The sequence below is a fragment of the Oryzias latipes genome, chromosome 8, assembly GCF_053564925.1.
Source record: "Oryzias latipes strain Hd-rR chromosome 8, Olatipes_Hd-rR_3.1".
In the NCBI taxonomy this organism is placed as follows: domain Eukaryota; kingdom Metazoa; phylum Chordata; class Actinopteri; order Beloniformes; family Adrianichthyidae; genus Oryzias; species Oryzias latipes.
In genome coordinates this window covers 13,442,393-13,464,576 of record NC_136244.1, presented here as the reverse complement: position 1 = coordinate 13,464,576, position 22,184 = coordinate 13,442,393, and the positions used below count along the sequence as shown (strand labels likewise).

The window sequence follows — 22,184 nt, the reverse complement described above, 5'->3', positions numbered from 1 at the left end:
CAGATTTCAGCTGAGGTTGTAAAAACAAATTATTGTTCGATAACCTATGATTCAGTTTTCTTTGAAGAATTGTTTAGCAGTTTTTAGGCACGCACACACAAAAAGAAAGTTAATCAAATTATACTTGTGAGAAACTATATAAATATAGCCTAAAAATATGTCAAACAAATTGTTAAGGATTGTTGACATCACTATGGATGCGTATTGCCTTCTAAAGTTTTACTGTGTATTTAAATAAAACAAAAATAAAAAAACGGGATCTTCGTTCAAATCCTTTCCGTGATTTTTGTTCTGATATTTTGAAGAACTGCAAAAGCAAATAACTCCAAACAGGCTGGGCTCTAACTTCGTCTGCTCATGAAAACTAAGAGATGAGCTGCAACTAAAAGTTAAAAAGTCAAAATCTGTCTGTCATAGACATCATCTGTTATGTTTATGTGCTCGTCACAAAATCGGCGGTCGTTTTTTTTCTTCTTACTTATTTTATCCACAAATATTACAAAGCAAAATGCTGAATGTAGTTCGATTGACCAGTATGAACTATTTTCTCTGTGGAGATGCAGAACATGAGTTACAGCCGGAGTTTGCCTTGATGTGAAGCTGCAGACAAACGCCCCAGACAAACAATGGCGGTTTCTGAATAACTCACCATAAATATTCTCAAAAACATCAGAAGAACTCCATAAAAATCCCCAATATCACCATTCTTTCTCTCAGACTGAAGCACTTTGTAGGTACGTCCCAATATCTTATAGCTTTATAACTACAACTGTTGTAGTCCTAAAAGTCATTACAGCAAAATCTGTTTTTTTTTTTAGAAAAGTTGACCAAGCTGCCCACATCCACAACGCGAGCATGTAGCAGGTCACCCAGAAACCGTTTTGTGCCCAATATTGTTTTCTGGATTGACTTACAATCAAAATAAATAAACAGTTAATACTGGTCAATTTTTAAGACTTCCCTAACGTTTTGCTCTGTAATATTAGCGGATAAAGTAAGAATAGACTGGTGATACTGTGAGGAGCACATAAACAAAACAGATTTTGTGTTTTTAAGACACATTGTGGCTTTTCAACTTTTTATTGCAGCTCATCTCAGAGTTTTCATGATCCACAATAGCTTTTGCACTTTTTAAAAATATTACAACAGAAATTACTGGAATTATTTGAATGAAGATCACCAAATTTTTTTCTGTTTTTTTTTAATTCATGAAAAAAAATAGTTGAATGCAATACGTTTCCATACTTAACCAATAAGATGTTTTAATAACCGTTTTATATGAACACACTCAGAAATGTCAAGAAAGAAAGAAAATTCAATAATCAGTGTGCATTCAGAACTATTGGTTTTTAATTTAATGGTAAAGTTGTTCCTGATTTCATTTTTGCATTAAAAAAAACTTCTATGTTTAACCACATAAAAAACTCAATCACTTTGTAATTAGGATGTTCTTTAAACCTTTAGAAAAAATCTACAAAGACATTTTTTAAAGATTATATTAAAGTAGTCATCTTGAAATGAACAGAAAAAAGCCGTTATACTGCCCCTAGTGGAATGATAGCACACAGAAAACATGGACCATGCTATCATAGGATTTAAGGAAAGTTATGATGAAATACTGCATGTATCAAACATGATACAAATGGTCATACGGGGTTAATTTTGCAGAAACCTTTGGTCAAGAAAAAAATGGATAAAATGTGTAAAAAAAAAAAAAAAGAGTACCTTCCAGATGCTTGTTAGTTGTTTTCCTGCAAATTAAAGATATTGTTGTACCTTGTGACCACTAAATGATGACTATTTTATAACAAAGCAAATATCAATCTATGATTTAGTTGTTCTTGCTTTTCAAAAATCCTTTTTATACTCATAATAAATAATTTTGTTTTTCAAAGCATCCAAGAATCGTATCAGCAAATCTCACAGCTGCAGGGAATTCTGGTCAATCCTGGAAGACGGTTGTCATCATCCTTTGTTTTTCCCCTTTCATTGACTTGTGTTTGTCTAAAGGGGAAGGGATGTGATGTATTTCTCAGGACTCTTTACCTGCATGTCCTGAGCTGTGGATCAGCCTGCACAGATAATGTCTTCTCACCTTTTTTTGAATTCAGTTTTACTGTTTATCATCAAAGACAGTGAATACAGACATCTCAAGCAGGTCATTTTTGTGATGTTTATTAAAAAATGTATTGCAAATATATAAATTGATCTTTTGTACAGAAAACCCAAACTGAAACATGTCAGCAAAAGCAACCGGCTGAGAGAGAAAAGCAGGGAGCCAGGATTTGTCTGCACCCATCCGAACCTCTTTTTTTGTTTTTCAACTTTTGGACTCACGTGTGACCGTGATGAAACCAGAGGGCCAAGTCCATTTCCATCTGAAGAAAACACAACTGCAGCACATTGGATTTCACGCAGCAGTGATCGTTCCAGCTGTTTTCACAGATACAAACTTGTCACATGATGTTTCTGCATTGTATGAGATCAACATAAATGATGAATTATTTTGTTGCTGCCAAGCTAAGACAAAATTAGCATATGATTAAATCAGCCAGTAATCGTATTACTTCAGTACGTCCCCCTTCTTGGTGCCACTTTAAAAAAAAGTGCAACCATTCTGCCAAGCTCTCTGGTTTGAAAACCCATCATCAAGCTCTAAAACTAACAAAGAATTAGACTTAGCTTTAAGAATAGCAATGATGTCCCAACCACTTACTTAAGAGGGCAGAAAATATTACCAGTGACTTAACTGACAGGCCTCAAACCCTCAAAGGCATGTAGATCTGATGCTATGGGACTTTTACAACGTTCTTTACCCCTGGAGACCCAAAACCTCTAAATTAAAGATTAGTCTGCAGAGCTAGATATGTTATGTTTGCTTTATCTGATGAAAGGGCAATTTTTAAAGAGAAATTTAAAGACTAGTTGTTTTTTATAGCACAGCTATGTTGACAGCATGATGAACTGACCTTGCTCAGAGGTTAATACATTTTATTTTTTCTTTGTAAGTGACAAAGGAGACATCCTTCAGCTTTGGAAAAAGCCTGAACCACAAATAACTTATTTGGGAAGTCAGAGAATTATCACAGCCAAATTAATCACGACTTTGTCTTGAGGCTTGTTTTATGAACCCGCAAATGCAAAAAGTCATGCGTCAGTCAAAAAGGGGATAAATATGTTGTGAACCTGGTTTAATTTTTCAGTTGTCTTGAATAAATTTGGTCGCCTCTATTGGGTCAATGTTCATTTTTAATTCTCTCTATATTTGACTTTCCTTTTACCATATTCTCCGCATGAGGCGCACTTACACGCCTTAATTTTTTTCCAAAAACAACAATTCGAAGGGCCTATAGCCTACAATGTGGATTATTTCTGGTTGTTCTTACTGATGTTGACGCGAATTTGAGAAGTACACGAAGCTTTGTCAAAATCACGGCTAACGTTTAGCGGTGTCGGACTGTGTTTTTTACGTGTTAATAACAAGGTTGAGAGTTTTGTTAATACACTAACGGAGCTGTTGTCGAACGTATCTCTGACTTTTGTCTCTCTTAATGTGCCCTTATATGACATAATTTCGACAACACTGGCGTTTCCAGCTCAGTACGATTTAATGTGACAAGAGTGGATTGAAAGACATGATAAAAAGACTCGTTTAGAAGGGGCAGCAAATGAGGTGAATTTAGTCGAGGGTAAAAAGCCAGCAGGTTGTTAGACAAGAGGAGGATGAATGACAATCGCTCACTTAGCTAACAGCAAGTGGCTGGAAACTGAGAGGATTGCAGCTTTTGCTGCATTCATTTGCAGCAGACCTCAAACTGATTGATAGATTAGAATTTCGCAAGTCGAGATTGGCAGCTGAGTCTAAGCCCGCTTCTCCTTAGATGTCATTATGTGATTTTAATCAAACGGAAGTGACTGCACAAGCTGTGGTTTGGGGCCGCCTTGAGCCATGATAGCAGCTTCTTGCATCTGTCACGTAATATAATCTATGTAAACTTGTATGAAAGGAGATGTAAGCCACCACCAGCTTCAAACATTCGGCCCCTTTTTTTGCACCACATTTTACCGCCGGCTGCGGCGAGAAGAGCAGCGCAAAACTGCAGTATCAGGATGTGACAGAAAAGCAGAGAAAGAAAAAAACAACAACACACAGCTGGCAAGAAAGTAAGCGTCATCAGAGTACAGAGAGAAAGAAAGAGCAAAAACCTTGATGTTCAAATGGAATTTACTTGAAGAGACTGCAAATTCAGCCCCTGGTATTTTAGTTTTCAATGAATGTCCACTCATTTTACACAACAACATATTTTCATCTTTCAAAAAATACAGGGAGTCATGCAAATATAACAACGCCTCTTTTTTTTTTTTTTTTACTGTACACTAATTTTAGCTTTCTCTGTTCTTAAACCTGTATAACATATGGTATATGACTGAAAGTACTAAAAAGTCAGACCCTCCATTCCCAGTTAACACCCCCACCCAACCAAAAACAAACAAAGAGACAAACAACCAACTAAAAATAGAGAAGTACACAGATATATCAAGTATAAAACATCCATTGAAGCATTTTTAGTCTTAATAGTACTTTTTCCCCTCTCATTTAATTTACAAAATTCACAGATATTTCACAGATTGAAGTCCGTTGTCCCGTCTTTGGAAACTGGATTCAACCAGGTGGCAAACCCCTTCTCAACTTGGCTCAATCAAACAATGATTCAATGCTCTTCTGCTCAGAAATCATAACTAGTCAAGGCATCTAACCCAGAAATTTATCCCCATAATGACTTCGTTTTTGTGTAAATTTAGATTTTTTCTTTTTGTTTTCAGTTTCATCCTTAATGGTTAGATTTTGGATAAAGGTTGCAATTTCATTTTTTCAAATTTGCTAGAATATCCAATAAGCACACACCATGTCTGATTTTATTGTACCATATAAGCTCTAAAATCATTAAAATGGGAAAGAAAAAAGCACCAACAGTGGTAGTAGTAATATCTGTTGTGCTACATTTACACCAGGCATGTGACTCACATTTAGCTTATAGTGTTCACACTGGAAGAGATGGGAGGGGCTTCTTCTTCTTCTTTTTTTTTGTATACTAGTGCATGTCCGCCACCTATAGTTGGAAGAGGCTTGGTGCGAAATGTCATAGCGGTGCTAATCCGTTTTATCTCACTCCCGGCCTTTTCTTTCACAGCTCTATTCCGAAAAAGATTTTGTGTAATTTAATTCCAACAGTTAGTAATTTCTCCCCCATGATGGATTTTCAAATGGTTGGCACTTCCATGAACGAAAAAAGATACCATCCGTGCGTCACTACCGAATCAGAGTCTCCTATTGGTTTAACTGAATGGCTGCACGTAGAGCCCAAAAAATGGTTGTAGAAACTTGCGCAGCTGTGCGGGAGCAGGAGTTTTGAATGCAGAAGCTCGACATGCGTTTAAATTGACTTTTCACCGGAAGTGTCCACATTGCAGAGGCTGGTGTGAACATAGATTTATTCTGCTGCTGTCAACTCAAACTACACTTCTTAAAGCTTTAGCTGATCAGTTAAAGCTAAAAATAGGCAAAGCTTTAAAAAGACTGATTTGTCTTTTTAAAGCTTTGCCTATTTTTTTACATAATACGTCAGTCCTTTTTCTTTAAAAGCAAAATCTGCCTAAAGGCTGGAAAGATATGTTGTCAAAAAAAAAATGTTGCAACAATCCCTTGAGAGAGCAACGAAAGAAAAAACGTCAGTTTAGAGCTATTCTCACAGTCTTCACGAGAGACTAGCAAAGAATGACAGTAAAGAGGAGCCTATCCAGATCTGGGCCCTCAATCCACCAATGCAGACAAGGGCCCACAGATGCCTCACGCCTGCAGCTTAGCAGCCCCACAAATCCCCACATCGCTACCTAATGCATTCCTTAGAAAAAAATAATTCAAATCGTCTACTTGGTGAATAACACAACCTGCATGTTGTCGTTAAAGGGCAACAATAAGCATCAGCGGACTAGAAATGGAAGCATGTCTGGGGATTGTTTTCTTTGCAGTGAAGCCACATAAAGAAGCTAGTTTTTTTATTATTTTTTTTTTATAGAGGGATTAAACATTAATTGCACAGTGGTCGGCTTTCTCAGATCTTGCTTTCCTGTGTCTCAGACAAACAATAGGGATGGTGCTGTGCAAAGGACCATCCATCTTCAACCAAGCCCCCCTCCAGGGATGCTGGGAAACAGCCTGCTGAAAATGAAGACAATTTTTTTTCCTCCTTTCTTTTTTTTAAAGTTTGTTTTGTGGGCTATGTTTACATAATCTTATTGCTAATGCTTCGAGGATTTACTTAACTGATTGTTTTGTGTGTCATATTCCAATGACAGTTTATAGAGGAGCTGATTTGAAAAACAAAGATATACTATTATGTGCACACAAAAAAAGCTGAGAACCAATTAGTTTCCTGCTGTTAACAGAAAACAGGTGATGATTGAATTTAGCTCCCTTCACTCTTTGTTTTGCATTGCTTTATATTTTATCTATATTACTAAAAATTATATGAAATATAATTCGTTTTGCCTCAATCTACATTATTCCAAGCATTGCTTTCAATTGAAAGGAATGAAATCTGAGCAGAAGAGCAATTGCACCTTTATCACCTGAAAGTTTATTTCCTGAAAATACATCATACATGTAAATAAAAATAGAAAATTTATGACATTAAAAGTCAATAGGGTTTATAAACAAACAGATTTTTTTATACTTTAACTTAATGGATGTGAATGGTTGCTAAAATAATGACCATTCTTTTATTCCTGAATGTTTGCTTTTCCACTTCTTCCGTTCAGTGTCCTTTCTGTAAACGGGCTGTGGCAGTCAAGAGAGTGGGAAGTTGAGTGTAACATGTTTTCATCCCAGGGATTAAAATGCTATGTAAGCATAACAGCAATATACAATATTTGCTTTGGTTATGGTGGATTTCATTCATTTATAAAAAAAAAGGAGTCATACTTCCTATATTTAGGATAAAAAGCACCAAAGAAAAATGTTCAGACACAGTAGATGTTCCAGCAATGACTTTAACTGAATGTGGATGCGACAACTGAACACTGAATCCAAGAGACGTAACCTCTAAGCATTATCGTCCCCACTCATAGATTTAACTAGAATCAAAACAAAAGGGACAAATGTGTTTTTTAAAACAAATGCAAAGTAAATGATGCATCTATTAGAATGGACTTTAACATTGTTTTGCATATTTTCTCCTCAAAAATGCATTCATCCAGAATATTCAATAGCACACAAAAACCTTAAAAAAATAAATAAATAAAAAGAACCTTTACAATGACTCTGTGTCAAAGAGAAAAGTAAATTTGGTAAATGTTGTTGGCAAACCAGCTTGCATGAATGCTTACACAGCAAATTTGACTTAACGACCTGCTCATACCACACTCTTGTTTTATGGGACCCCTGGGAGCAGGGAAGGTATTGGGAAAAGGGTTTCTGAAATGAAACGGACAAAAATGTACAGCAAAGGACACTAGTTCACATTTTAAGGGCAGTATATTTCTGATGATGGCAGATTTGTCTACAGTTAACTATCATTAAAGACAAGTAGGTAACCTTCGACCTCACAATTGTAATCTGCATTAAAAACAAAAACACTAAAATAATGAACATGTTTGACATATGTACATTTGTACATGCCATTAGTATTCCAGTACTCAGACAATCAGAGATGGACGAGTATAATTTTAAGTCAGTTTAAGGGCATACAGAATATATTCTGACAAGGCATGCCAACACCCGCTTACAACGACCATTGTGTACCACAAACATAATCATGAGGCATAAAGTGCAAGCGGACATGCCTGTCACACGTTGGTTAATTAAGTTCTCAGTTTTAGACAACGACGGCATTCATTTCCATTACATAACAGACACACTGGCAGTAATCAGAAGAGTCCCCTCCCACTGTGCCCTATTTTGTTTAATAGTACAGGATGAAAATGATGTGCAACCTCTGCAGCAGGGGGGGGGGGGTGTAACATGTATCACCCTATGGTTGAGCTGAGAAATAATTTCGTGCAAAAAAAAAGTTGGATGAAAACATTATTAAGACCTGTGACCCTTTGCAAAGAGTTGAATAAATATATATAAAACAGGCAGGATGACAATTTATGAGAAGCAGTGGCGTGAAATGATTCCACTGTCTGAGACACAAATGCAAGGTTTTTCTTGTAGATTTTATCTGTAGAGTTAGGATGTAGTCATTTTTCAACATATTCTTTAAAATCAATATAAATAACTATGAAACAGATGAGTGAAAGAGCTCAATATTTATGAACTACAAGATTTTAAGCTAGATAAAGTAAATGTAACTGCCAGTAGTAGTTTAGCTTCTGCAATTCTTATTGATAAAAACCCCTCAACAAACTTCATCAAAAGTTAATATTCTTTACATTTAGAGATAAGATAAAATCAGCTCTGCAGCAACATTATCAAGTTAAAAACATTAACTGTGAGCTAAAGGGGTTATTTGATTGCTCTGTACTTTTTTTCTCTCCCACAAATGAATTGGAAGAAAGGAACATGCCATTCAGGACAGCCGTTAAAGTGGCCTTTTTATACATTTTTCCACAAAGTAAAACAATTTAATCTGATTTAAATCATATTACTCATCAACCCTAACCTCCTCCATGATTTATTTTATCCTCCACAACCTGTAAAACTCTGTTTTCTCATTTTTTGTTTGGATTATCCACATTCTTCTGTCCTAAATTCTCACATACTGTATTTGCCAAATGCTTAAATTATTCACTATTATTTGTTTTACCGTGACACATCCTAACCCATTTTTTATACATACAAATGTAAGCAGGTTATACAACAGTAAAGATCTTGGATCAAACAACCTTAAAGCTTGTGATGAAGCATGGCACTAATTAAACGGGTCAGTAGGATCACTTGAAAGAGTACTTAATTACACTGTTGGCATTTGTTCCCTGTAGAGAATATGAAACCCACAAACGCTAACAAGAACAAAAAGAAGGGTTACTCTTGAGAACAAAGGCCACATTTTACCCTGTACGTCCTTCATCTGTATGGACATATGACCAAGAGGTGGAAAAACTAAAGGATACCGGAATAGATACAGAAAATCTAGATTATTTTTCTTTTATAACTACTCTGTTCCTATTTCCTAATTATGGGGTAGTCTGTAAAGTGACAGGGTAATAATGTGGGTCCTAAAAGACAATTCTACCCTACAAACAACTCAAAATATCCTATGGGTGTTGGAAACTAGTGAGGCTCACAGTAGCTGTTTTAACTGGACAGTTTGGGGCGTGGTCTCTTATGAATTTAATGATTAAGCATGATCAGTACTCTTATGAAATACAGAACATCTCGTTATCCACACCATTCACTGCATTGTCTGCTAAAATGCTCCCATCGATGGAAAAATGACTCAGTTATCCTATATTTAAAAGCTTTCACTTAAAGTTTCTGCAAAGATTTACATTAATGTATGCCTCAAACTTGATAAAATTTAATCTAAGTTAGATACTAGTTTTAATATGCGTAAATGAAGGCCCAGTCCCTTTCACTCATGTACACACAACTTCACGCACTGTGGCACCACCAGGAGCTATGTGGGGTTTTGCCCAAGGACACTTAAAACAAGGGCTGGGAAGACAGGAACCAAACCTGGAACCTTCGTATCCGAGGTCAACCATTTTACCTCTGCACCACAGCCACCCCATGGCCATGATCTAGAACTTCTGTATCCATCATCCATTCGGCAATCCACCTATAGGCCCATCATACAATGTTTTTACATTTAAGTACATTATAATTGCAGAAAAAAATGTGAACATGCCTACGCATTTTTTGCAGGGTAAAAGTTGGGCTTTGTTCTGAAGTATTTCCAAAAGAACTGCTGCCATAAAGTGTGAAATAAAAACATTGTTATGACTCTCTGATCCCAGGCACAGTTTCACAGTACTATCTTTTAGCACAATATCCTATATACCTAGCATGCCAAAAAAAAAAAAAATCACAAAAAGAAAGAAAGAAAATAAAAGGCCATATTTTTGTCCAACATTTTCTCTTCCTGCAGTGTTCAAGTACTCTCTGTTGCCCACAGGCTGATCAGAAAAGGAAGTACCCAAACTTTTGTAACCATTCTCATCTTTTTGTCCTCAGTCACAGCTTCTGCTGAGCAGATACACCCTTCCAATAGTCAAGGATGTCATGCAGGTCCTCACCTTTGGCGAACTGCACCTTTTTTCGAAGAGCGTTTCCAGCTGTCACGTAACATGCCTCTTCTCTTGGGCCTTTCCGGTATGGACGAAAACGCTCCCAGATCCTCAGCGAGCTCTCTGAGGAGTACTCCGGGCTAGAGGAGTATCCAGAGTAACTGGAGTGGTGCCGAGCAGGCGAAAGCTGGGAATAGGAAGCTGCGTCTCTGCGGGAACGCGTCAGGGGTTTGAGGAACGAAACTCTCTGAGCTGGGGAGCCCTGGTGGGACCCTTGGTAGTAGAGAGCTGGGACAGAGTGGCGGTGCTCCGAGCAGTGGTAGTCCTGCTGCACTTCCAGCTGCTGCTGTTGCTGCTGCTGCAGTTGTTGTTGTTGTTGTTGATGGTAGTGGTGTGACTTCTGGCTGTCCTGATGCTGAGCACCAACACCACCACTGTCGCAACCACCACCCCCTCCACCACAGCTCCCAGTCCCCACTAAGGGCAGCCTGTCCAGGGGTTCCCTGCAGCCCACGGGACTGGCCCGTTCTGGGTACTGCTGCTGCTGTTGACTACAACCATCTGGACTTCTTGGTTCTGGAACGTCCAGGCTGTAGACTCTTGATGTTCCACGTTCTCTTTCCCGACCCGTGGAGCCACAAGAAGTGGTGCTGCTCTGCTTCTTGACAGCATTTGCAATAACCACTGCTGCGTCTGCACTCATTTGCCTTTGAACTGGACGAGCAGCATTGGCTGGCGGTGGGTGCCTGTAAGGGGGACTAACAACAAAACCACCGCCGCTTATCCCTGGTCGCTCAGAAAGCGGGGTGTTCAAGGCAGGGAGTGGGGGAGGAGGAGGAATTTTGTTTGCAGCAATGACCTGACATGTCTCTGTCACTCCTGGTGACAAAGGAATCAGGCTGGGAGTGAGAGATGTGCTGGTAGGTGGGGGGGAAGTGGGGCTGGTGGAACCTGTGTGATTAGCAGAAGCACCTGAAGATGCAACTGCTGCATCCAGTTTCAGAGCATCGATGCAGTTGTTGATGATCTGGTTCACCTTGTCCACCTCCATCGCAATCGTAGAGATCTCTGAGGCAGATCCACGCCCGTCATCATCAGAGTCTTCTCCAGGGTCAGTCCCATCCTCATCTCTCAAATCCTCACCTCTCATGCCAACATGTCCACCATCTCCCATTCTCTCACGTCCAGCTCCTGCACTTCTCACATCCATGTAGTTTCCTTTGCTTGTGGCCAGGGCTTCAGAGAAGGCGGTCGCCATCTTTTCTACTTGAGGGATTGATGAAAGCCTGGAGGAGGTGGTGTTGGCCGAGTGGAGCATTCCTGAGCTTGAGGACGTTGACAGTTTTCCGCCGTGGTGGTGCTGATACTGATGATGTTCTCTGGATTGCTCCTGAAGCTTGTGGACGGCTGATGGATCATTTGCCACGGCGGCCGCAACCTCTGGGCCATAACGCATTTCTAAAATAGTTTTCTTAACGCAGATGGACTTCTTCTTTTCATCATGCATTCGCTTCTTACGAAGACAATAGTAGACAATTCCTAAAACAATTAGCATCCCAAAAAGGCAGCCAACAATGGTCATGATGTAGTGAGTAGTGGTGGAGGGGAGAACATCCTGGCTTTGCCCTTTGGTGGTGAAATTGAGGCAGGTGTGGTTATACCGCTGAGATTTGCTGATGGATGCTACACAAAAGGTGTAATTGTTGTGAGGCTTTAGCTTGTTGAGAGTTATCCTCTCCTTTGTGTTCTTCAGATTCATCACATCAGAAACGAACGTTTGGTTGTACTGCGTCAGAATGTACATTTTACTGTAAGGTCGTGGAATCTTCACAACAAGAGACGCTGATGACAACGTGACATGCTCGAGTATGATTTTGGGGCTGAGGTTGTTTTCTGCTGATGACGAGGAAGTGGTGGGTTGGTGGTAGGGCCCCACACCACCAAACATGTCTGACCCAATCCCAGATGGGCCCTCCAGATCCGGGGGTAGCGACGTCATGCCTGCAATCATCACACCGTCTCGGCAGTGATGGTACAGTATGTTTTTGGCATTCCGAATGGCATGGCCAGCCGCGACGGGACTGAGTAAGGGGTAGCCAAACATTTCCCGCGGTGTCTCACACTGGAGGCGGTCGTAGGTGTGTGACACGTTGTTAAAGAACTCCAACCAGGTGAGGAAGCTGTAGAGATCACAACCGCAGTGAAATGGATTTGCTGCTAGTTCACACACCATTAGTCGATTAAGAACTGTGAATGTGGAGGGGTCAATTCGTGCAAGTTTGTTGGATGACAAGTCAATGCTGCTGAGGCTGGGGCACTCCCAGAATGCATTGGTGGCAATCACCTCAATGAGGTTGTGCTGCAGGAAAAGACACTGAAGGCGCCCAAGTCCTCTCATCATACCCTCAGTTAGGTTGGTCAACTTGTTGTAGCCCAACTGAAGGACCTGATGAAAAACAGAAATAGCATTTAGATACTTACAAGCATAGCAAAATAAATTAACATCATTTGGTTATTTTTATAAATATTTATTTTTTACCAATTTAACTATTTTCTTTTTATAATCCTCATCCTATCTGTAAAGCTTAAAGCTTAAAGATCCAATTTTTATCACCTGAAGATTTGCTTGTCCCGCAAAGGCGCCATCCTCTATATAACTGATTTCATTCTTGGTGAGGTTGAGGTCTGTCAAATTGGTGAAGCGATACATGGAGCTAAAAAGCACAGCTTTCAGCTTGTTCTCGTTCAGTCTCAGGTCATGCACCGTGTTGTTGATGTGTTGGGGTATAGTCTCATAGGGCGGCTGGTTCTGACTGCATATAGCAAGCCAAACATAGCCTTTGTCCCCTTCAATGAGCCAGCAGTCCCCTCTGACCATGTTGGGGAAATTGGACAACAATAAGAGGGAGGGAAGAATAAGAAGGAGGAAGGCGGGGATGGGAGAAGCACTTTGCATGATGTCAGTGAAAAGAAACACAGAAGAGGAAAGCCTTAATCAGGGAAAATATGTGAGGGGCATATGGGGAAAGTTAATGTGTATTTGGGGAGAAAGGGAGACAAGAATAGATGCAAGAAAAAAATAAACTTAAGTGGGGATTGGTTGGGTTGGGCCTGGAGAAGGGGATAAAAGCTTCACAATGCCAATATCTGCATTATGGTGATTAGGAGAGGACCCATGCTATTTCATCTTTGTTCAAACTGGAAGGCGAGTGGACTTGGAATTTGTCTTCATGCTCTCTCTGATTGCAACTGGAATGGAGCAGCCTTCAGAAATGGCCTGAAAAACAAAAGCAGAGGGAAAGAAATGTCAACAGTAAAACACGTATAAAGGTGACTTTATGCAGAACGTTGAAAATAATCTTCACTAGAAGTGTATGGAGCTTGTTGATAGAAGCTCCAATTCAAGATTGTATTATCTTAAAAGTCCATCATAGGTCAGCTACATTGTTTTTCTTACTGAAATTTTACCGCAATGGATTACAAAATACATTATTCAACGGTGGAGTTTTTAAGCTTTGGCTTGGACATTTGTATTTGCCACTAAGTCCTTTGTGCTTTTTTTAGACCCAAAATGCTGCAATAATCATCAAAATGCTAACAGTACTTTGGTCTCTACAGTCAGTCTCCAATGTCATAATTTTGCCAAAACTCAAGCCAAGCATTTACATATGGTCAGGATTAAATGCCTCTTATCGTGAGGGATAGTGTCCCCCTTGCTTGCACTGCAGCTAGGAAAAACACACTGGTATTTACATGGACACTGCACAAATGTGCACATCATAACCGACTCATGTTCAAAGAGAAATGTATGAGTACACTTGCACACTGAAATATATTACATACCCGCTATGGAACTGTATATTTTTAATTGTATTTTTTCTATGCAAAGATCACTGACTGTACTGTATGTCCACATTTGATCAAAACTGAAAAAGAATTACATCTCGGCTCTGAAGGAAAATGCCATTATTGTACTGCAATTTCAGACCAAATCAAAAAGAAGAACTCATTATAGTTAATTCTAGTTCATGATCCCCAGAGGTACAAGAAAAAAAAATTGGTCCATCTCATCTTTCAGTCTACCAACTACTGCTGATACCCATAATAGAGGATTCTTGTATAAAATAACACATTAGGACACAAACACGTCCACGTAGAGCATCGAGGCAAATAACATGTAACACAATTAGTTGTGAAAATGTATAGTTTCAGAGCAAAGTAAGTAACATGTATGTTAAAACTGATTAATACAGTCAGCTTTTTCATGTTTGAGCTCTTAAGGAGGTCGTAGGTATAAAAACTGTCCAGAAAAAAACAACTCTGTACCTAATAATTGTGATTCTGGAAAATGTAAAATATCACTGTGGCACAAAAATATATATTTTTGTTTACACCAATTTTTTAGTCTTTGCATCTCTATTCTCTTGTATGTTAAAAAAGTTATTTTGTTTTCAAGTGTAATTTAGGGCATCGTTTAAAGGTAGCACAAACTCTGTACATTAGTTATTTTCAGATTAGTCTGAAGGTACATTCACACCAGCTGTGTCTACTTGTGTTTGAGTGGCCACTTCCAATGAAAAGTGTATGCATGTAAATCCTCGTTTTTGGCTTTCGGGTCTAGAACTCTTTAGTTCTCGTGTTGCAAGTTTTTATGTCCGGTCGCGGGGCCCAGGTATTCATATATTGCGCACTGGAAGTTTAACCAGTTTTGACTGCTAAATAGCAAAAACACTGAACTTTGACCAATCAGGGACACGGGCTTTTCAAAACACCAAACTGCTAACTGTTGGAAACATGATCACAAAGGAGAAATACATAAATGGAGGTTTGTGTCTGGCTGGAATAACATGACATCAAGACCATCATATATCAGAATAGAGCTGTGAAAGAAAAAGCCTGAAGCAAGATTCACAAGAATTGCACCTTTGGCTTTTCAACAATTGTACAAGTACTAGTAAACAGTAAAAAACAAAAGAAGAGAAAGACCCTTCCTGCTGCTACCTGCTTGTCCAGTGTGTGAACATCACTGGCTGACTGCGCATTCATTAAACCGTACATAGTGCGTTGTTACATAGCTTAATGCTACGTTCACATCTGGCTTGAAAATGCACGTTTGAGCAACCACTTCCAATGAAAAGTCCATGTAAACACGCAAATAAGTGCATTTAAGGTTTCTGTCTTCAAAACTCTCACGTTTGCAGGTTGCTTCATACGTTTTTTTGTCCGTTTCTGGAATATACGTACAAAAGTGCTGCTGAAAGTTAAACCAGTTGATTTCGCACAATGGCCTCTTCCAACTATTGGTACATACACTAGTATCGGGTAGCTATATCGGGTATGCTAAAAGGGCATTTGTAGCATTTTAGGAAAGTCACTAAATGTCCAACGTTATACCTATTTTTACACTTAAAAGCTTGCTATTACCAGCTATTTATATCTTGTTACTTACAGGAAAAAACTGCATGATAAAAATGACAAAACCTATTGCATACTTCTACTTTGATTTGCAAAGATCAACAAAATCCTTCAAAGAGGAGTTGTCACTGACAAACTTTGAATTATTATTATTTTTTGACCAACAACCGTTCATAAGATGTATACCTGACAGACAACATGTTCAGCTTTTCAATCTGTTTCACTACTCTCTAGTGGGACAAACAGAGCCTTTTTTTAGCCTAGAAAACCCTGTTTTGGTATACTCCCTTGCTATTCAGTATGCTGCTATCTCGACTGAAGTTTATCCTCTACGCATGAGACATGATCTCATTTGCTGTTCCACATACTGAAACCCAGAGGGTTCACATGAGGGAAACTGCAACTCACAGTACGTCTGCATGTGTGGCCGACTGGGGATTTGACTATATAATTAGGAATATGGGACATGTTGCAACACCTGTCTTAGAAGGACAAACCACATCCTTAACACAAATGCACTTGTAACGTAAATCTTTAACTTCTCCATCAGGCATTTCTCTCTCATCATTTCTTTTTTTCCCCACTTCTGCTGTTCCTTAAAAGAACGGTTTTGCAGCAATTTGACATTTTACGCTATGTCATTTGAAGGTGAACCACACCAAAAAGCTGTTTTTGCATATCAGCAAAACAAAAAAACACAAATAGCTCCTACAGTATATAGCATTGTAACTTGCAGCTATATTTGACCTATATGCTGGAACAGCAATGATCCAAATCTGGGAACAAAATGGAGAAGTGAAAGAAAAATGTATTTCAACAAAAGGTCAAATTTCAACTTCATGTCTTCTGTTTATTCTCCATCCTATTTATGTGTTCACACAGATTTGCAAAAAACAATGACGGTTTGATTTTCAGTTAGAGTTTCTCCTACATGCTGTAACCCTTATTGTGTTCGGGTCATAATTGACCCGGTCAATTTTGACCTGAGCCAAATGACCTGACCCAATATAAGGATTTTATGGCTATTGTAGTCCTTAACTGTCTTACTGATTGAAATTTTCCACGTTACATCGTCTTCCTCATATATTCTTAGAGCCTTACATCAACAATTACATTTCTGCAAAACTTCCCAGACTCTATTTGCCTCTATACCCACGAGACCCCACATATCCATAGAGAGGCATGACACTATGTCTTCCCAACAGTATGTCATGGAAGCATGCAAGCAGCACAGATGCTGCTGAATAATCATTGAAATAACACATGAATATTAAAAACTCCACAAGGAGCAGCATGCATCAGAGACGTTCTCCTTCCACGATGTCTGTACCGCTACCTACGTCTTTGATCAAGAAGGTGACATTACTTTAAAAACAAATATTTGCTGCTGTTGATGTTAGATACAGCAGTTTAAAGTTAAAAGATGTTACAGATCAATAAAATATCAATCAAAGATCAAATAAATAAAATAGGAGAAAAATAAGACAATAGTCCATTGACTGATCTGTCTGTTGCTTTAGCATAATGGATGGTGCTACTAGTTTTTGAACAGTTTTCCTCACATTCAGAGCCTTTAACGTGTGTATTTATAAAAAAAAGAGAAGTTACTCTGAAGTTTTTCACATGAGGAAGGAGAAAAAGGAAGGCAATTTAACGAAGCAACTGCATCTAGGTGATTTAGTTGGCATTCATTAAGTCCTCAAGTAATCTGCTGCCTTTGAATTTCTTTTATTTTTTTTGTCCCAAAAACATCAATTCTTATTTTCTTAATGACCTCATCCTGTTTAGGGAGCCACACAGAAATTCAAATGTCAATTTGCAAACAAACGTGTTAACTTAGACAAGGTGTCTGGTTAAAGAAAAATGATTGTGGTTTTAGTTAGCACTGGCTTATTTTTGATTATTTAGATCTAAGACCATATGGCTAAGATGCTCTTTTAACAATACAATAAACTGATAATTGTTTTTACTGCTGAAATTAAACCTAAATTAAAAGGCTATGAGCTATTTATCATTCCTCCAGGAAGCACATATTTCAAATATTGAGCAAAACTGTGGTAAAAAAATTTGATCTCCTGTAAGCTTTGTTTAATGATAAAATAAGTATAAAGCACAAATTATCGACCAAAATAGTTAGTTGCTGTCCAGAAGTGCTAACATATATATACTTTCTGAAGTCACGTTAACATTAGTAAGTAGGGGGAAAAGACAATGACAGACCACCATATTTTCTGCACAAGTTTTTGTGTTTTTTAAATTGAATTTCTTGATTTAAATCGTGGGGAATCAGAGGCAGATTAAAAAGTGCTGTTTAAAAAAGTTCTCAGTTGTGACGCAGCAGCTGACATGGCCGGGCCAAAGTCTCAGTTCTGATGCATCCACTTGCAGACAAATAGATCCATGTATGTCTTCATTTTCCTCGTCCAATCTAGCATCCGGCCTAAAATTGTACTGCTGGATAGCTTTGATATCGCTCATCATTTTTGTTGCACCACTAATATTAGCTTGGGGCTGTAAATTAATAATAATAATAATAATAATAATAATAATGGATTGGATTTATCTGCGCTTTTCAAGATACCCAAAGCGCTTACATTATGTCCATTATTCATTCACTCCTCATTCATACTTGGTGATGGTAAGCTACTGTTGTAGCCACAGCTGCCCTGAGGCAGACTGACAGAGGCGTGGCTGCCATTTTGCGCCTACGGCCCCTCTGACCATCACCGGGATCATTCATACACATGCACACGCCAGTGGAGCTGCACTGGAGGCAAGGAGGGTGAAGTGTCTTGCCCAAGGACACAATGACATTTTTGCTGGTGGGAGCGGGGATTGAACCGCCAACCCTTTGATCATTGGACGACCCGCTCAACCACCTGAGCCACTGTCACCCCAAACTAGTGGGAGAGAGTGTAAATAAAGGGATGATGGGATATCAGCGGAGGCTAACTTCCATGTCAACAGTCCCACCCACAACTCAGAAGTAAATTTATGATGAACTTCTGCAGAAACTATGTCTTAAAAAACGATACAGTTTTTTGATTTGGGCTAAAAATGGCAGAGCCTTGCTTAAAAGACCACTGGGAACAGTATCAATTTTTCTAAGGATTATATTTGGTTTAGCTTGATGATCGCATGTGGAACAGATTATCATGTATTTTTAAAGGAACTGATATGTGGCTTTGTCAAACCAAACGTATCTCTGAGCTCCTTATTTTACATAATATGAAACTCCACTTTAACAACACCAAACCCCTAAAAGCCAGCAACACAAACAAAAGGTTCAGAATTTTTTGTTTTTGAAACCTATCTGATATAACCGATATAAAGCTTTTCAAAATGCTCCACATCTTTCATCTTAAAGCAAGGCTCCGATAAACAGACACCTTTGCTGTAGCAGGTTAAATCTATTGAGACTTTGTTTTGACTTTATTCTCGACATTTTGACTTTATTCTTGACATTTTGACTTTATGTCGACATTTGGACTTTTTTTTCCTATAAGTGAGGAACAAAAACAAAATTATCCTCCAGAATCCTAAAACAACGTTGTATAAATCTGCTATAAAAATGAAGGATTATTTTTGATCACATTCATCAAATAACCTTCTTTTCTAGAATTATAAAATATCTAATTAGTTTTTTTTTTAAACTATAAAGCCAAAAACAACCATTACACCCCTTCAGCTCTATATCCTTTCATCTCGACACAGATCTGGGTTACTCTGAAGTTCCCATTGATCTTCCCCGTTGCCATGGAAACACACTTAGGATTGACAGTCCCAATTTCTTCTAATACTGAGAGAGTGGAATGCTGTTGGCATTTGCATCAAATCAGCATGTCTGCTCTGCTCCATTACCCTCGCTGAGAAAACTCTCCTCCATGCATTCCAGCAGCATCCACCGAGCACTCGTAGTGACAGGTGCCGCAAACGGAGGGGGATCCATATCTCTTCCACCCTATTACCAACACGACTCCTGGACCCGGGCCACTGTCAGCCCAAATGTGAATTCATTGGCTGGGACCTCGTGACTTAGGCTGCATATGATACTGTCATTTTGCATTACATCACCTGAGAATTGTCTGTGGGTATTGCACTGGCGTGCTAAAACACAGAGATGCACATTAGTCCACCTGAATGCACAGTAAATGCACACTCTGCCTTTTATCCAATTGTCACATGGCAAATGTTTCAGGATTAGCAGGCGATATACTCTTGCAGGAGCCTATTGCATGATCAGTAAGATGATGATCAGTAAGTGGAGAGAAACATTACTGAATGAGTCGGGATTTAAAAAAAGAGTTGCTGCTGCAGAAATGCTACTTCTTAATATTTATGAACTCATAACAGTGATTTAAGAGAAGCGGCAGCGTTTTGTCTATTGACTCATTTAAAAAATAACATTAGAGACAAACAGCCTAACTTCAGTTCCATTGTTAGCACACAAAAAAAGAAAAGAAAACTTGAGAATTATTCTTTGATTTATTTGCCTTCCGCTTTATCACTTTAAAGGGAGTGAAATCCGTTTTAACTAGAAAATGACTCCATAACAGGATCTGTGAATGTGGTAGCTGCTGGTGTCCGTGACAATAATCCCATCATTACTTTGGCGTGTTTAGAGAAACCTGTCCGTCAGGGGCCCCATTTTTCCAAGTCGTATTACTATACAACAGAAGCAGCCATTCCCACAGTCTTTCTGAAGAGCTCACAAGGCAGTAAATGCTGTCAAGCAGATCAACACTGTGGAGCCTGATACATACTGAAATGAGATTTTCTGCTTCTGTTACACTCCCTGCACTTTCCCAGAGCATGTTTATCTGAGGGAAAACTAACATTTTCTTTAGGGAACTCGGTTTCATAAATAACAAAAATGTATCAATTTGTAAAAAACAAGTACAAAATAAATCCAGGAAAATAGTGTCTGAGTGGAAAAAAATAGTGATATCTATAGTATTTTTTTGTGTGGTAATATTCCAAGGCAAAACTTTGACTCTTTTATAGAGTTAACCACTGTACCAGTACTCTAACTAATGTCAAGCCCGGGTTTTTTAATGCTGTTTGGTGCTGATTCACTTTCCTTATAGTAAATAGTGGATTTACTGGTTTACCACTTATCCTATTGGACAGAATAGAGTGAATAATTCAAGTACTCGTTCATCCAATCGCAACCAGCCACACTACTATTTCTAGTAAAAAAGTCCCACTCTGTTCATCTTTTGATCTATCGTAAAAGTGTTCCCAGCTGACTTTTAATTATGATTATGCCGCTTTTAGCCAAAAAAAGACAACAAAGAAAACAGTTGTCCTTTTTTAGGACATAGTTTCTGCAGAGCGACAGGAGTTAATTAGAAATTTGCATCTGAGTTGTGAGAGGGTAGCATCACAGCCCTCCCCCTCACGTTCGAAATAGGTAATACCTGCTGGCTCCAAGAAACTAAAGTGCCATAGATTTCTGTAGAGAAATAAACAACTAACTGTCACAACAACCATTTTTGCTCTAGTACCTTTCTTCTTGCTAATTCTAATTTTTTTCATGAGATTTTCTTTTTGGTTATTCAAGTTATAAACTGACCAATCAGACCCCAGCCTCAAATGTTTGATCGACAAATTCTTCAGCTTTCAGTGGAAGTGGCGTGGACTTCAAGGAAACTTACTCATGATTGGTGACAGAACTTGCCTTTAGAAATGTGAAATGTAACCAACTCGGACTAATCACTGTTATCTGGCTCCAGATGGTGGCGCCCGCATCGTGGAAAAATGGCAACTGAATGGACTTCACTTGCTGGAGCCCAAGGTAAGGCATTTTCTATGGGTGACGTCACACCCGTATTGTCCAGTGATATATGACTGGCAGCGCTGCAGAGTTAGCCCAGCCCCATTTCCCATCATCCCTTTGTTTACACCCTTTCCTGCTAATTTAAAGCCCCTCATAATCCAAATTTAACATTAGTGGTGCAACAAAAATGGTGAGCAATATTGGAGGTACAGTTACAAATTTCAGCCAGATGCAAGAATGGACGAGGAAAAAGAAGACGTACATGGATCTAGTCTACGTCACACCTACAAGCTTTTTTCAACTGCATTTTGTCAACTGCCCCTGATTCACCACGAATTGAATAAATAAAAACTCAGAAATGCAATTTCAAGCTTCATTTTCTTTAAATGTGTCCTCCATTTTGAGAAAAATGTCACAAGAACATGTCATAAACAACAAAAACACAATCTTTATCATAATTGGTCTTTAAAGACGTAAACTTCAAACACTTTATCCTTTATTTTTAGTTGTCTTTAGATTTTTTTTACTTCTCTTTCCAAGTCCGATTTGGGTCTTATCATCCACTCCTTCCTGCTTTAAACTGCAAACATTTGTGAAGTTCGACAGTGATCAGTGGTGTGAGTTTGTTTGTTGTTTTTCCGTTCACAGTTTCTCTTTTCTTTTTCCTTTCATTTAACACTGGTGTTTGTTCGTCCTTCTCCTCCAGGACAGTTCCCCAGAGTACAGTCTGTGCAGTGCGAAGACGCTCCGGCTGTCAGCA

At 38.7% G+C, this 22,184-nt stretch overlaps 1 protein-coding gene across 2 annotated transcripts in view; it reads right to left on the bottom strand.

Moving 5' to 3' along the window:
• Nucleotides 1-2,159: 2,159 nt before the first annotated feature.
• elfn2b (extracellular leucine-rich repeat and fibronectin type III domain containing 2b) overlaps nucleotides 2,160-22,184 on the bottom strand; it is a 109,731-nt gene continuing 89,706 nt past the window's right edge. For both annotated transcript variants that reach the window (XM_023957625.2, XM_078951507.1), the window contains 2 exons: nucleotides 12,845-13,507; nucleotides 2,160-12,676 (listed from right to left, as the gene is read on the bottom strand). In XM_023957625.2, the coding sequence (XP_023813393.1) occupies nucleotides 10,178-12,676; nucleotides 12,845-13,186 (2,841 nt within the window). In that variant the 5' untranslated portion in view covers nucleotides 13,187-13,507 and the 3' untranslated portion in view covers nucleotides 2,160-10,177. The remainder of the gene's footprint in view (nucleotides 12,677-12,844; nucleotides 13,508-22,184) is intronic.